Source organism: Ruditapes philippinarum, unplaced genomic scaffold (assembly GCF_026571515.1).
Source record: "Ruditapes philippinarum isolate M1 unplaced genomic scaffold, ASM2657151v2 ctg641_1_1_1_1, whole genome shotgun sequence".
Lineage (NCBI taxonomy): Eukaryota > Metazoa > Mollusca > Bivalvia > Venerida > Veneridae > Ruditapes > Ruditapes philippinarum.
The window spans coordinates 258,505-273,789 of NW_026858475.1; the positions used below are offsets into that span (position 1 = coordinate 258,505).

Genomic DNA, 15,285 nt, shown 5'->3' on the forward strand with positions numbered 1-15,285 from the left:
TGTGTTTTTTTTCCTGCAAGCAATTGATCCATTGCTGTGATAGGATTGATTTTACCATTGAAATAATGAGTATATCCCCATGAAGTTATGATAAGTCCCAAATGACTTCATATTCACAAGTAGGTCACTAAAAGTCATTCTTGAAAAAGGACAAAGCTGTAACTATAAATGGTAAAACACTTAAATAAGACATTAAATTAACCAGGAAAGTTGAAATTATTCTCCTTTTTCCATTACTGTATTGTCTCCAATTAATGACAGAGTCGGGAGCTTTCAGAAAATGGGAAGTTCAACTCTATCAATATATCCACTCTGATAATTTATAAAGAATTTTCTATTATTCCAATACCTTTCAAAGAAAATTGTAGAGGCATAATTAAATTATAAGACTTTTTACATTTTTTGCATCATTGTTACAGACAATACAAGATTTTGATGACATTTTTCTTCAGTTAGCCATGATTTAATGTTGTGTATTGAATAGATTACACATTATGCATGTTTGTTAATGTATATAACAACTGTCTGATATATCAGTTTCTAACTTCTTAATTGAAAAAAAAAGACAATCCTTATTGGCTGTTGGAATTCTTCCATGGTATTAATAGGGCCTAAATAATTATTGTGTCACAAGATTCTGGTTTGGATCAACATAGCTGATAACTATTGTAAATTGTTATCGTAAAATGCAATGAAAACTGAAGAACTTGAAACAGTTACTATAGTGTAATAAACTGTGCAAACAATTTGTTTGACAACAACAGCTATAAATGTAGGCTCTGGACTCCCACGAGTCCGCTGAATTGTTTTTCCTGAATATGGGATTTACATTAATTTCTGGTTAATATTTAAAACACATTTAGTCCAGAAAAGCGAGCTGCAATGTTTCTTCAGGGACAACGATCTTGTTTAGATATTCAATATTTATTAATTGCACCCATGTTTTTTATATACTTCATGTTTGATGAAGGATGGGTAGTCTTGTTTCAGTAATGATACTGCCTTAACACAGATGTATTTGTCTCCATCAGGACTTGCTGATTGAACTGTCAAAAAATAGCTTGGTAATGACTAGTTATGAAGGTGGTAGAAAAGTTTGACCCTGAATCCCTATGAGTTAGAAATTATGATAAGGATCAAGATTCAACAATTCATTGACACTATGTCAGCTTATTTAATTCAGGCCTTGCCAACTTTATGTATATAGACCTTTCTTCTTTTTGCACACATTTAAAGGCATGATTACCACAAAGTAAGGACCTTAAGTTTATTGTTTGCTTGAAATATGAAGAAAATGTTTGTGTATCATGTTCCTGCTTTAAGTTGTGATATGATTGTAATCTTACAAAAAAGATTTGTTGATGATTTTTTAAAAAGATTGTCTTCTCAATAATTAATACAATTAAATAAGAGTTTTCCAGTGCAATATGATAGGGTTCTGTAAAAGCTGTTCAGTGTTTGATGTCATGTTGAATTAAAGAATAAAATGTTAGTGTTGATTAATAGTGTAGTTACAGATCCAGAAAGTGATTCTCTTTTCTCATCATCTGTCAAAATCCTCTCAATGTGCACTATAGTTATTTCCTGAAATTCCATTATAATGTGAAACATTGAAATTTAGCATGATGAAAAACCCAATATGCACTGAAACCTGCTCTAATTTGCTCATAAAATGGTCTTTAATGCACAATATCAATGTAACCATGGTTCACACTGATTTTATTTGAAAGTGATATGTCTCTAACAAAGACAAATAGGGCTATATAATACCCAGAGTTGTTTTATAGATAGTTTATAGATAAAATATACCAAAATAGCACATCTAGTTAATGAGTCTATGTAGCACCTGCTATTCTAATTAAGTACAATTAAAAAGTATATCAATGTAGGTAAATATAGTGAGTGAATTTATAAACTTGCACAGTTCAGATATTTGTCTGTATTGACTGGCTATGTGATAATACAGTATTTGCAAACAGACTTTTTGTTCATACATATTAGTTGAGGGATATGAGTCAAGCTTAAATATAATTCATATGTTTACATTTTATGAAAAAAAAAACACATTTAGGGATTCTCTAAATTTGCAAATAATCTTGTTTTTGAAATGCACACCAACCTCAGCAATTTTATCACTAGCCATTCTCATTATATGCCCTCTTTCAGCAAAGTCAGTGCCATCAAATTAAATGATAATGATTTGTCCCACTGGCCCTTTGATATAATGATGCTTCATCCTACTTTAGTGATGATTAGCCATATATTGAAATAATGATTTGAAATGTACTTTTAATCATTTTAACTCTAGAGGTGCATTAATAAAGCCATTTGACAGTTATATATTGTTAATGAAATTTCTGGGGCCATCATTTCAGAATGCTATTTTTACATGGCAACCTGAGTCTGACCTACTTAAACATTCAACAATGGCATGTGCTCTCATGATTATATCTGTTTTCTACTGGTACAGAATAAATTGGGAGAAAAATAAATACCTGAATGTATGTTTTCGTTAATGCACAAAGTAAAATGACATTTTTAAAAAAAAAAGAAATTATCAAAGAAAATGCTCATTATAAATGGGTATCAACATTAAAAATGAGAACGATAAGTCCCAGTTTAATGATGACATGTTATCCTATTTTAGTAATTATCATGGCAACATGATCAAAATCATCAACTCCGAAAAAAAGTTAAAAGTTAAGAAATATGTTTTTGTTGTATTGGAAGACCGATATGTTTTCCCTGATATTTAGCCGCATTATTTTAAACAGATGTCTCGTTTTAGTTCAAAATGACATAAGATAATGTTAACATAAATAGAATTGATAGATTATATTGTCTTTGGTCCTGTAAAAACATATGCTTTTACAAAATTATCATTGAATCATCAGTCATACTATCAATCATAACACTGGGAGTGTCGAATTAAAAACTATACAAATGTTTAATGATGGTCCCTTTTCTTCTCCTAACTTGTCACTTCTAAGAAGTCACTTCTCAAAGAATGAGACTGAAATCAGGTTGTATTATCATAAGTAATTTGAGAAAAACTTGTTTTGTAAAATATAAAACAACATGTGGTAAGATTGTATAATATTTTTATCATACATTGAACTTGAGGTTATAACCATTTCCAGGCCTGTCTTTATGTCTGATCATCAGGATGCCATATAGAAATTGTCTGGATATATTTGTATTATTACTGGAACTTGAGTGGTAATCTCTTGAATTAGTATGACTAATCAAAATTATTCTCACTTGTCTGTAATTTCCCAAGTTATAATTTGAGCAAGTCTTTTAGACATTATGTCAGACATATTCTACTTCCCATACAGTAGAGTAGCCCTGTGACCTTAAACCCCTTTGTCCCGCCCAGCCCCTTAAACTTTTTCTCCATGTGACCAGTGCAGCCAAAATTTAAATGGCACTTCCCTGACATCCCGGTCAAGGGCTGCACTTTTCCTATTTTTGTCTATATTAAACAATTTTTGTCAGTCAGTAAATTTTTTGAAATGTTTTAAACATGAAAGAATGGTTTAAATCCAGATTGAAAAAAGGACAAGTCCTTTCAAATAATTAGGGATGGTTTTGGGTTAATTTACCGTTTGGTTTTTAAAGTAAGATGCATACAAATTTTTTAAAAGATTATTGACAAGTGTAATGTAATGGTTTTTCAGCTTTTATTATATTGCTAGTACCATTTAACAGGTATGATATATGTACGTTGTTATACAGGTAACTTTTCCACACATTCTAGCTGTACTTGCTAACATATTTTCCAAGATAAATATTTTCAATGATAAGGACAGAATTAATGTAAACTTTATGATGTTTAGAAGTATGAAAATGATTGAAAGATACTTTTCTTGAGAGTTAAAATGTAGAAGAAATATTTCTATTGGTTTTTCCTGAGGGGAAACTTACTGGAAAATTTATAGATATTACAATACTGGTGAAACTAAAATGTGAACTTGTAAAGGACATCTGAGACTGATTTCCTTCAGCGACATTTATGATATTGCTTCAGTGTATCCAATTATATGTCCATGGAATTGATTCTTAGATTGTTGACATTTTGCTGTGAAGACATGGTGCTATAATGCAAGGATTTTCTTAAATGGATGTAGGATAAGATACTGTCTATCTGTTATAATTGGAACTTTCAAATGTATATGTAGAATAGATATATCATTACATAATCAATTGAAATGATGAAGTAGTTTCCTAGGTAACAGGTGTTAGGAACAATGTCTGCTTTAAAGTGAAGTGGGTGGGGTTATCATGAATTAATACGTGTAGTTGTAAATGGAGCGACGTGTGAATCAATCTTACCAGGATGCTATATGTGGAGCTCTTGTCACTGCCATGTGTTACATGAAAGCTCGGCAAACACCGTCACCTGCTACAAATAGACGGCCAATATTACACGCAGCACCGGTACTATCACCTTCTCATTTTGCTTTAACTCGTTTAGTTATATTGTTATTGTTATACATGTAATTGTATGTCATGATGAATGCATAAGCAAGTTTGATATATTTTATTTTTGATCAGTTTAACAAATATTTTGTGTATTTTGTTTTTGTATTGTTAGCTAGCATCATGTTAAAATAGTGTTGTAACATCCTTTATTTTGTCAACTATTTGTCCATGATAAAATATTTATTGGAAAAATAAAATTGTAACCTTAACTGAAATGTAACAAGAAATTTTCGAGTATCCCAGGTATCCAAACAATTATTCTCAAACATACCTAAATTGTATTGTATATAATTAAATAAGATCTTATAAGATCATGCAAAGTATCTATCAGTATTTTACATTGTGTCATGATTCCATTTACAAATCTAAATTGTCAAATATTAAATTCTGGAAGTGACTGTTTAGGAAGTTGACTATTCTGTATACGTAACTTATATATCTGTTAAACTGTAAGCTGTCGATGCTGTATCAGACATATAATTGATTTGTCTGCACTGATTGTATTGAATATGATTACAAAACAAGGCGTGCCTGTTATTGATTTCAGTAACAACAGTAGCCTTTTACTTACTATATGTATCATAAGAAAGGTTACATTAGTTACAGTGACCTTTCAGAAATAATGTTTAAATAGAATGATGTTACTTGTACTATTATGTTTTTAACAATCACACACAACATATTCTACACATGATGTAAATAGGACATATTTACATATGACTAAATTCAGATAACACACAAGATTTGATTGTAAGATTCACACTTTGCATCATCTTTACACAAAATATGTTTGAGCATAATATTAATGTTCCATGCACTGTGGTAGCTCTACTCAAGATGTTTTTTATATGCTCTATAATATGGTATTGTTGAAACTTTGGATGTTTTAGCATATATTCCATACACTTGACATCACTACTCAAGATATTTCAGCATTATATTCCATACACTGTTGCACCAATACACAAGATGTTTCAGCATATCTTCCAAATACAGTTTCTTTACTACACAAGATGTTTGAGTATATTTTGAGTATATGTGTCATATATACTGTGTCACAACTACACAAGATGTTTAAGTATTCCTTATGCTGTGTCATCACTATACAAAAGATGTTTGAGCATAATTATGCTCCTTGCACTATACAACTGTGAAAAATTATTAATAATATTTTCTATAATCTGTGGAACCAGCTCTACACAAGATGATCAAGCAAAGGTTCCATAAACAACAAGATATACTTGGTGTTGTTACAAAACATGTTTAAATATGTGGGATTATTGCATAAGAAGCTTTTGCATGATGAAGTATCTCTCCTCAGTTTGTTTCAGCATAATATATATGATCCTTAAATGTGTCTGTATTTTCAAGGAATAAGGTGTTTGAGCTTCTGTTTCATACAGCATTTTCCTTAGAATGGTTTTTGAACATATGTTCCAGTACAATATCTTCCATACATATGTTAGAGTAGTGTTTGTAAAAAGATTTTTGAGTTTATTTAGGCTTCTCAAAACAGTATCTTTCAACAAAATATGTTTTGCATGTTGACATTTTCTTGAACAAAATATGTTGATTTCTGAGCTGTGGAAATGGTTTAGTGGAAGGCCATTTGTTTTATATTAGTGCTCTTTTGGTATTTGAGATTTTGTCTTGTCTCACTTATAAGAAAGTTTTGTTTGGAATAAATTTTCAGTGGACTCTTATCTTACATTATTAATATGGAGAATATGCATGCCAGAATATTTGCAAAGATTGTATTAAAAGATATAATTTGTGTCACTTTAATTTGATATAGAAGTTTTATACTGTATTCAGTGAATTATATGTCTGCAGAAAAGTTTTTTTTACATAAACATTCATTATCCAACTATATTTATATTCAGACCTGATTGTTTTGTCTTTTTCCTCTATTATTGTAAAAAAAACTTATTTATGCTGAAAATAATGAAGATAATAGCAAACTTTTCAGATTTTAATAGCTTTCTGTTTTATGTCAAGCACTAAGACTGCAGAATGTTTCCAGAAGACAATTTAATTTTTTTGCAAAAGTTTATAAATCAAAACTGACAAGTGAATCGAAATAGAACTAATAATTAGCAAGCTAATGTTCCTGTTTGTATGAAAATAATTGTGAGTTTTCTCTGAATTAGATTGTTTTATATGTAGCAGGGTTCGTACAGTCTTAAAAAGTGCTTTAATTTGTGTCCCTTTCTTTAAAAGTGCTTAAAAATGTAAAAAAGTGCTTAAAACTCCTTGAATTTGATTACTGATTTGAAAAGTGCTTAAAAAGTGCTTAAATTTGCTGAAAATATGCTTGAAAATGATTGAATGACATAGTGTCATAAAAATCAACAGTCAAAAAAATGATCCAATTTAGTATCAAAATCAATTATGAAATGTTTGCTCAACATACTGCCGCAGTAAGTGGACAAATTTCAGTTGTTTTAAACTAATTTGTATTTGATGCACCTTTTGTTGTTCTTCTAAAAACCCTTGAAATTTTGGCCAGAAAATGTGTATAATTCAAGATAAAATGGTGAATAAACTATCCTTCGGTTGAATATTGTGTTGATATATATGCAACAAATGTGCTTAAAAAATGGGAATACATGCTTAAATAGTGCTTAAAAAAGTCCTTGAATTTTGGCATTTGATTTCTGTATGAACCCTGTGTAGATGTAATTTTTATACTCGCTAGATTTTCTATAAATACTTACAGAAAAGTTGTTTGATATAAAAGATACAAGATTGGTCTATAACATTAGCCTGATACCCACAACTGAATCTACTAATTTGACCATTGTATACAGACCAAGGTCAGCAAGCACATTTGTGCCATCTGATCATGGTCTGCACTGTTGGCTCTTCTGTCAATACAAATTTGAAATTTCCCATTGTTTTGTCCACATGTTTATTGTAGATATTTAGCATTATAGAGGTTAAAGAGGGAGCTTGTAAGTGGGATTAATGATATTCAAGATTGTTTATAGGCTTTGCAGGTTATCCATTAATATAACTGTATATATGGGTCAAACTTGTTAGGAATATACCCCTATCTCTATATTTTATACATTAATATACAGTAACTACAAACAGGAAATAAGCCTACTACAAATGAACATGTACCGGTATGTATGCTCCTTGTTTAACCCCTGGGTTCTTATTCAGGATAAAGCGAGATTTTGTCTGTGGTGAAACTATTACTTGTAATATTACTTTGTAAAGCAGTAAATGAAACTTGGGTTTTGTTTAATTTCAGTTGAACACAGAATGGACACAGATTGAAGTTATTGATCTTATAAATGATGGTTCAGGGCTTGGATTTGGAATTATTGGTGGGCGAAGCACTGGTGTTGTTGTCAAGACGATTCTCCCAGGTGGTGTTGCTGATGTTGTAAGTATTTATAAACATTATATACCTGAGATTACTTTGATTTATTACTTGTGACTGTTGAGTCATCAATTTCTTAGAAAGAATTTCATTTCAATGTAAATTGCTTAGTCTGCAAGACTAAAAACATTATGTTTACACTTCAAAATTTAAAATTTATCATCCAGACAATATCAGTGTAGTTTGAAATATGACTCAGACATGATTAGCTTTTAGCAAAGATAGTTCAGTTGCATTCTTTGATCGGTAACTTTTATATAAATATTACTTGTGAATCATAAGGCCCCATTTTTAGCTTGTAGGGCAGCTGTGGCCAAGTGGTTAAGGTTGTTGATTTCAAATCACTTGCCTTTCAACACTCTCAAGACCTTCAAATAAACTGGCCTAATTTGAAATTTACTAATAAGTGACCTTGACATAAAAGTTCAAATTAACGAATTTTTTGCTTGCTCTGCTAAAATTAGCTTTAACTTGATTATTTATGACTGGATTGTCTTCATACTTTGGCAAAGCAATCCCTTTGAAAAGACATTTTAGAATATGTTAATTAACTTGACCTTGTTCTTTATTTGACCTTGACATTAAAGGTCAAATTGGTGGAATTTTCTAAAATTAGCCATAACTTTGTAATGTATTTATTATAGATTGATTTATAGCAAAAATACTTTAAAAACCCAGACATGTTAAATAATTCAAATATGAACTTGACCTCTCTGTTTTCATTAATAAGCAAATTTATGTGTTTCCTTAAATGCCTGTAATTGTTATGATTTGTTAATGGAATTTATTGAACAATGTAACTTCTTTGAAAACTGTATGTTTGAATACCACTAAGGCAGTACAGACAGATATTAGGAAAGCACTTATCTGAACTAGATGTTAGACATAAGTCATGAGGTCCTCTTACATTTGCAATGAAAATGGAATCTTTTATGTGAAAGGAAAAAGCAATGTGATATTTGTTAATTAGAAGAAGTCATAAAAAATCAGGAGAGATATTTTTACAAGTTAAAGATGAATACTGTTCAAAGGAGTCTGCAGAGTTGCAATTAACAGACAGTTGAAAATGTTGTCTATCCTTTGTTTAGTGAAGTGTCTGTAATGATTCATTGATTAGATAAACATATGGTGTGATACCTGTCTGCAGGTATAAAGGGATTAAAGTTAAAGTTTATTAACAAGTTTCAAGTTTATAACTAAGACTTTTGACATAAAAATGATACACAAAGTATGTATAGATTTGCACGATAATGATATACATAATGAATTGTAATAGAATTATAGGGCCGGAATTATAAATGGATTCTATTAAGAATTTTAGGTAAATTATATCAGTACCAAAACATAGTCATCTATTTTAAACACTGACATGCATCTTTAGCTCATCTGGTTGAAAGAAAATATTGAGCTATTGTGATCACTGTCAGGTTGTTGTGTGTCTAGCCCATTACTCAAGTTGTAAGACAATGGCATTATCCTGAAAGCTATATTTTTGCAGTTATGCCCCTTTTTAATTTAGAATTTTTGTGAAAATTGCCTATTTTGTAGAATGATTTCAAAAATATGAAAGATATGAACATGAATCTTGAACCCTAACCCTGGATTACTTGTTTATAGTGGCAAAATAAAACAAAAATAAGTGTGTGGTTAAATTAGTTGAATATTTTAATGAAAAATAAATTTGTATAAAAAAAAGTAAATTTTATCACATTTTTGTATGCTGAAAAATTAAATTTTTTTAGTTTTATACATATAATTGTAAAAAAATTGTTTCTGTTAACTAAAAGAGAGTATGAATATTTCAGTGACGAATTAATATTTGTGAAATTGTTGTGAAGTGCTTCTGCATTTTAGTCCTGTTTAATTATTCAAAGCATGCTGTGGAATAATTAAATATATCAGTGAGACAGGGTGAATATTTCCCTCATCATTTGTGAGAAATATTTCATTAATTTCTGTTTTATCACACATTTCTGTAGGGAGGTAGGCAGGCTGTCCTATAAACACTGAAATATTATCCCTTTTTGGCACTCCTGTTTACTTTTGGGACATCATATATGTGAACTTTAAGATTTTATATCATAGATAATTATGATTTATACTGATTTCATATCTTCCAATAAGTGGTAGTAATTAATTTATTATGTAAAATGTAAGCAGAATCTGTTAAAGTAATCTAAATTTGCAGTTATTTCTGGAAACATTATTAGAAAAAATGTACGCAGATGCATTACTCATTTTGATAAGTAATTGAAATTCATACTTGTTTTGTTATTTATTGCATCACATAGCTGATTCACCAGATTGAATTTAGCTATTTGATATCTTTGTAGAAAATTGTTAAGCTTTTGGGTTTTATAATAAGTTTCATCTTCATGTAACACTTTGGTAAGGTTTATCCATTCCATTACATTTCTCATTAACAACAGAAGGTATTTGCTTGTAATCAAAAACCAAGACCCATACCTCTAGTAAAGATGTTGTCTTTTGTCAATTTAAAATATTCCTATATGGTCCATGTGTCTAGAAAAGTGGAATGCACTGTCATTCTGGCGTAGGTGTAGGTGTGTTTTTTTGTAAACAATATGTTGTTGAAAAGATACCCTTTTATCACATTTTCAATATAGATTCTTGCAAAATTTGACTTTCAAAATACATGTAGTTAAGATTTATTTTCATAAAAGGAACACACATACATTTCCTAAAATTTTCAAGGGACAAATTCAAATTTTGAACATAGATACATTTTACACAAAAAGTTTGTGTTTAGATTTAATTAAAGCAGTAACAGCATTGATTAAGTTGAGTTTTCAATATTTTAGGATGGTAGACTTCACAGTGGTGATCATATCTTGCAAATTGGTGATGTTGATGTTAGAGGATTTGGTTCGGAGCAAGTTGCCCAAGTTTTACGTCAGGCCGGCAGCCATGTTCGCCTGATTGTTGCAAGACCAATCAACGAACCTCAATCTGTCCCGACACCAGATGCTCCAATTGTACCTACTATACAGCTAGATCAACATTTAGAACAGATAATGTCAATGCTAGATAAACAGGATCAAATGTTGATTGAGAATCAGATAGAGCAGCAGAATCTTGTACAGAAAGGACTGGTGGAGCATGCAGAGGTTCATCAGGTAACCATCACCATACCATTTGATTGATGATAGAATTTAATGTCTTCATTAACATTCTGGTACTTGTCAATAGACAGTCTAATCTGATAAGATACAGTTACCAGAAGGTAAATGACCAGACACAATGTGCAGTTTTTGGCAGAGTAAGAGAATTCAGCTTAGACAGTTATAGTTATGTATATATTGCAGAAGAATCATTGTGTTATGTTGATATGAGTCAGTGACCTGTTGCTTGCCTGATACAGTTATTTTTAATCAACTTAATGGGTATTTTAATTAACTAAATTGGTGAGGGCAAGAGGAGACCAGAATTTTGTGTTACTGGTATATGGTATTTTAATAATTTGTTTTTGAACTTAATCTATAGCAGTGAAACACAATAAGGGAGAGAAAAGTTTAGCTCATTATCTTTTCAAGCAGGCTAATATTAAATATTTCACTTGAATGTTCGAAAATGGAGATGCGAAAATGGATTTGCGTAGAACATTTGTTTGTTTATAAAGCTATGTGAAGTAGTTACAGTCCCTGTTGATGTGTTGAATACTTCTGAAATTGTTTACAGGAAACATATGGATGTTTTGTCAGAAAATGGCATTCTTAAGATTAGTTTTTGTTGCAACAAAACATTGAAAGTTGGCAATATTCTCCTAGTCTAAGACATTTCTAGCTAATGTTGATAAATAACATCAATGAAAACTTTGTTTTTAAAGATGTAAATCACATGCAATGATAATTACAGTATCAGAATATGACAGTGTATTTATTGGAAAAGGTAGCTGAGGAATGAAAATACAATGCAACCAGTATTTTATAAAGAAGATTTTTTTAGTACCAATGGTTGCTGATTGTTCTTTTTATCATTGAAAAAGGCAGCCATAATCCAGGCAGTATTTTGTTTTGTTCAGAGCAAATCTTCTACATGCTTGGGGGGATTTAAGTATGAGCCATTGTTTCATGCCTAGGAACCAAGTCAAAGGTCATACTTAAACTACTATAAGCCTTGACAGACTTGTTAATAATATAACTACAGACTTGTAAGTAAAGGCCCTGTCACACTAGAATGCGCTTTCACTGCGTTTGCACGGCGTTGTTAAATTTAACAAAACGCCGCGAGATCGCAATAAAAAATGTGATATTGTTGATGTCATGAAGACTTCACGGCGTCTTCATGGCGATGCTACGGAGCTTCAACGGCGTTTTAGTTGGCGATTGTCTACGTTCGGACAACGCTTCTATGACGTTCTTTGCACTTTCACTGCGCATTTACTGCGCTCATACGACGCTCTCGCAGCGCTCACACTGCGTCTAAATCGTAAAGCTCCGTAAAAGCGCCGTGCACACACAGTTTAAGCGCGGTAAAGACGTCGCACAATCTCCGTACAAGCGCCGTGGATAACCACGGAGTTGATTCGGCGTTCCTTTTGCGCTTTCGCGGCGCTCCTGTTGCGTTGTAGGAGATGCTACTGAGTTGCTACGGCGTCCTTACTGCGATGCTACTGCGCTCATTTTAGAACGCCGAGTGACGGCGTTTGTTTTGAGCATGTTCAAAATGCGCGCCTTTGGTCGGCGTTCTATGCTATGCCACTACGATGCTACGGCGATGCAGTGGCAATGTTTGCGATCTTACTGCGCTCACCTTGGCGTTCTGAATTTTTTTTGGACGCCGTGAGAACGCCGTCCTAGTGTGACAGGGGTTTAATATAACTTGGCACAATTGTTCACTATTATAAAGCAGTGTGTCACTAGCAAAATGTAGGTTCCTTTGGCTAAGGTCAGATAAGTACAGTATGTTAGTATTGATTGTTATGCCTCCACAAAGTGGGAGCATATAGCGTTGCACTTGTCCGTCCGTCCATACGTACGTCCGGCCGTACATCCGTCCGTACGTCCCGAAATCTTGTTTACACAACTCCTCTTAAACCAGATGGCAGATTTTGCTTAAACTTCCAGGGATGAACAACCTTAATGTGTAGATGGTAGTAAAGGAAGGAATTTTTGCTGCGACCAAATTTAACAGAATTATGGCCCTTTGTTGATTTTTTCACTATATACTATGTAGAAATTTTGTGAACGCAACTCCTCTTAAACCAGATGGCAGATTTTGCTTAAACTTCCAGGGATAAATAACCTTAATGTGTAGATGGTAGTAAAGGAAGGAATTTTCGCTGCGACCAAATTTAATAGAATTATGGCCCATTGTTGATTTTTTCACTATACATGTATACTATGTAGAAATTTTGTGAACGCAACTCCTCTTAAACCGGATTGCATATTTTGCTTAAACTTCCAGGGATAAATAACCTTAATGTGTAGATGGTAGTAAAGGAAGGAATTTTGGCTGCAACCAAATTTAATAGAATTATGGCCCTTTGTTGAATTTTTCACTATATACTATGTAGAAATTTTGTGAACGCAACTCCTTTTAAACCGGATGGCAGATTTTGCTTAAACTTCCAGGGATGAACAACCTTAATGTGTAGATGGTAGTAAAGGAAGGAATTTTTGCTGCGACCAAATTTAACAGAAGTATGGCAATTGTTGATTTTTAGTTTTCAACTTGTGGCATATGAAGTCCAAAAAATATTTGACCTAGAGTCATAAGATTGACAGAACAGTGGCGTGTGGGGGCATCCGTGTCCTATGGACACATTTCTAGTTTAATCATCATAATGATGGGATTTAAAAATCATGAGACTGAGCATTTGTGATGTGCATATTTTGTCACTAAATGATACTCTTGTTTAAAACTTAGTGCTTATAATGGGAAAACAAATTCTGTGAGGGATTTAGCAAAAGCAATTAAGATTTTTGTTTGAAATTAAATGTCAGTATAATGAGAAGGTCACAAAAAAATGGTGAAAAGTGAATAAAATATTAGGTACATAAACTGTCAGGAAGCACACAGTTTAATGACAGTATTAATTTGAGGCTTGATTAAAATGGATGAGCAAGGAAAATAGGAACAAGCGATGTTGTTTCTATGTTTGTGTAATATGTTTGTGTTACTATTTTTAGCCTCCATATAATGAAGAGCTACCACCAGAAGTAGACTATTTTGATGTCAATCTTCTGAAAGACTCGTCACAAGGGCTTGGTATAACCATAGCTGGATATGTGGGCAGGGACAACAACCCAGGTATAAATTATTTTGTTATTAACTGTTCTTCAAATTCATCTAGATTTGACAGTTTTGTGCTGAAAAATCAAAATTGTGAACTGACTGCAAGCATTGCAACTAGTGTTGTGCTCAAACATCATAATATCCTACTGATTGTGAGTCAAAGTTAAAATATCAAACATACATGTACATGCACTTCTATCATAGATCATGGCAATTAGTATTGTGCTATATTGTTAAAATATATAACTGACTGCAAGTATTTCAATCTCAAACATTTATATGTTTTCTTCTTCCTCTAACCCACATAAACATTTATTTGGTTTCCTGGAAACAATGTGATTGATAAGACTATATCTGCCAGGGAAAGAATTGATGAGAGGTATACGATTTGATGTATACATGGGTATTAAGTCCATTGTTAACGTATATTCTGGTCTTAATTGGATAGTTTATTTTTCTAGCTGATGTTATGTTGTCTATAGAGCCATCATTCCTAGTCTAGACCAAAGGGACCAGACTACTGTATTTTATACCATGAACAAAATGTCACAGACCTAGTAAAATTATTTAAAAAATGCAGTGTTCATGATGCATCTCTTAGTAAAGCTTGAATTTTTACCGCCTGCAATAAGAGCAATGTATCAATGATATGTTATTGCATTTAAACAACTCTTAAACAATTTTAAATTAATTATTCTTTTGAATTTTAGTTAAATGAAAATCTTTAATAAAAGTTGAATAATTTATTACATCTACATTTTCATGAAAAATGGAAACAGTTATTTTTCTCCATCTTAAAAACAGGTTGGCATGCAGAAAGAAGGAATTTTGTGCAATATTTTCAGAAATTCTTTTGTATGATTTTAACATATTTGATTTTCACTTGACATTTTCACAATGTTACTGGTCAACATGTGTATATGATGTTGTTTTTCAGATGATTTATGTGGTATATTTGTTAAGAGTATTACTCCAGGTAGTGCAGCATCACAAGATGGACAGATTCAAGTCAACGATCAAATTATTGAGGTAATTTATATAAGATACATGTGTCTCCTCTATAAGTGAGAGAGATACGGAGTCAGTTTAGGTTTTTGATTAGTTCAGTCATTATTGATTGTTAAGAATTCAAGGTTTAAAGTTGTCCTAAA

The 15,285-nt window shown here is 31.8% G+C and overlaps 1 protein-coding gene across 1 annotated transcript in view; it reads left to right on the plus strand.

Moving 5' to 3' along the window:
* LOC132753279 (multiple PDZ domain protein-like) overlaps window positions 1-15,285 on the plus strand; it is a 207,260-nt gene that overhangs the window by 75,958 nt on the left and 116,017 nt on the right. Inside the window, exons 6-9 of the mRNA XM_060743733.1 lie at window positions 7,745-7,879; window positions 10,699-11,013; window positions 14,029-14,149; window positions 15,072-15,163. Coding sequence (XP_060599716.1) covers window positions 7,745-7,879; window positions 10,699-11,013; window positions 14,029-14,149; window positions 15,072-15,163 — 663 coding nt within the window. The remainder of the gene's footprint in view (window positions 1-7,744; window positions 7,880-10,698; window positions 11,014-14,028; window positions 14,150-15,071; window positions 15,164-15,285) is intronic.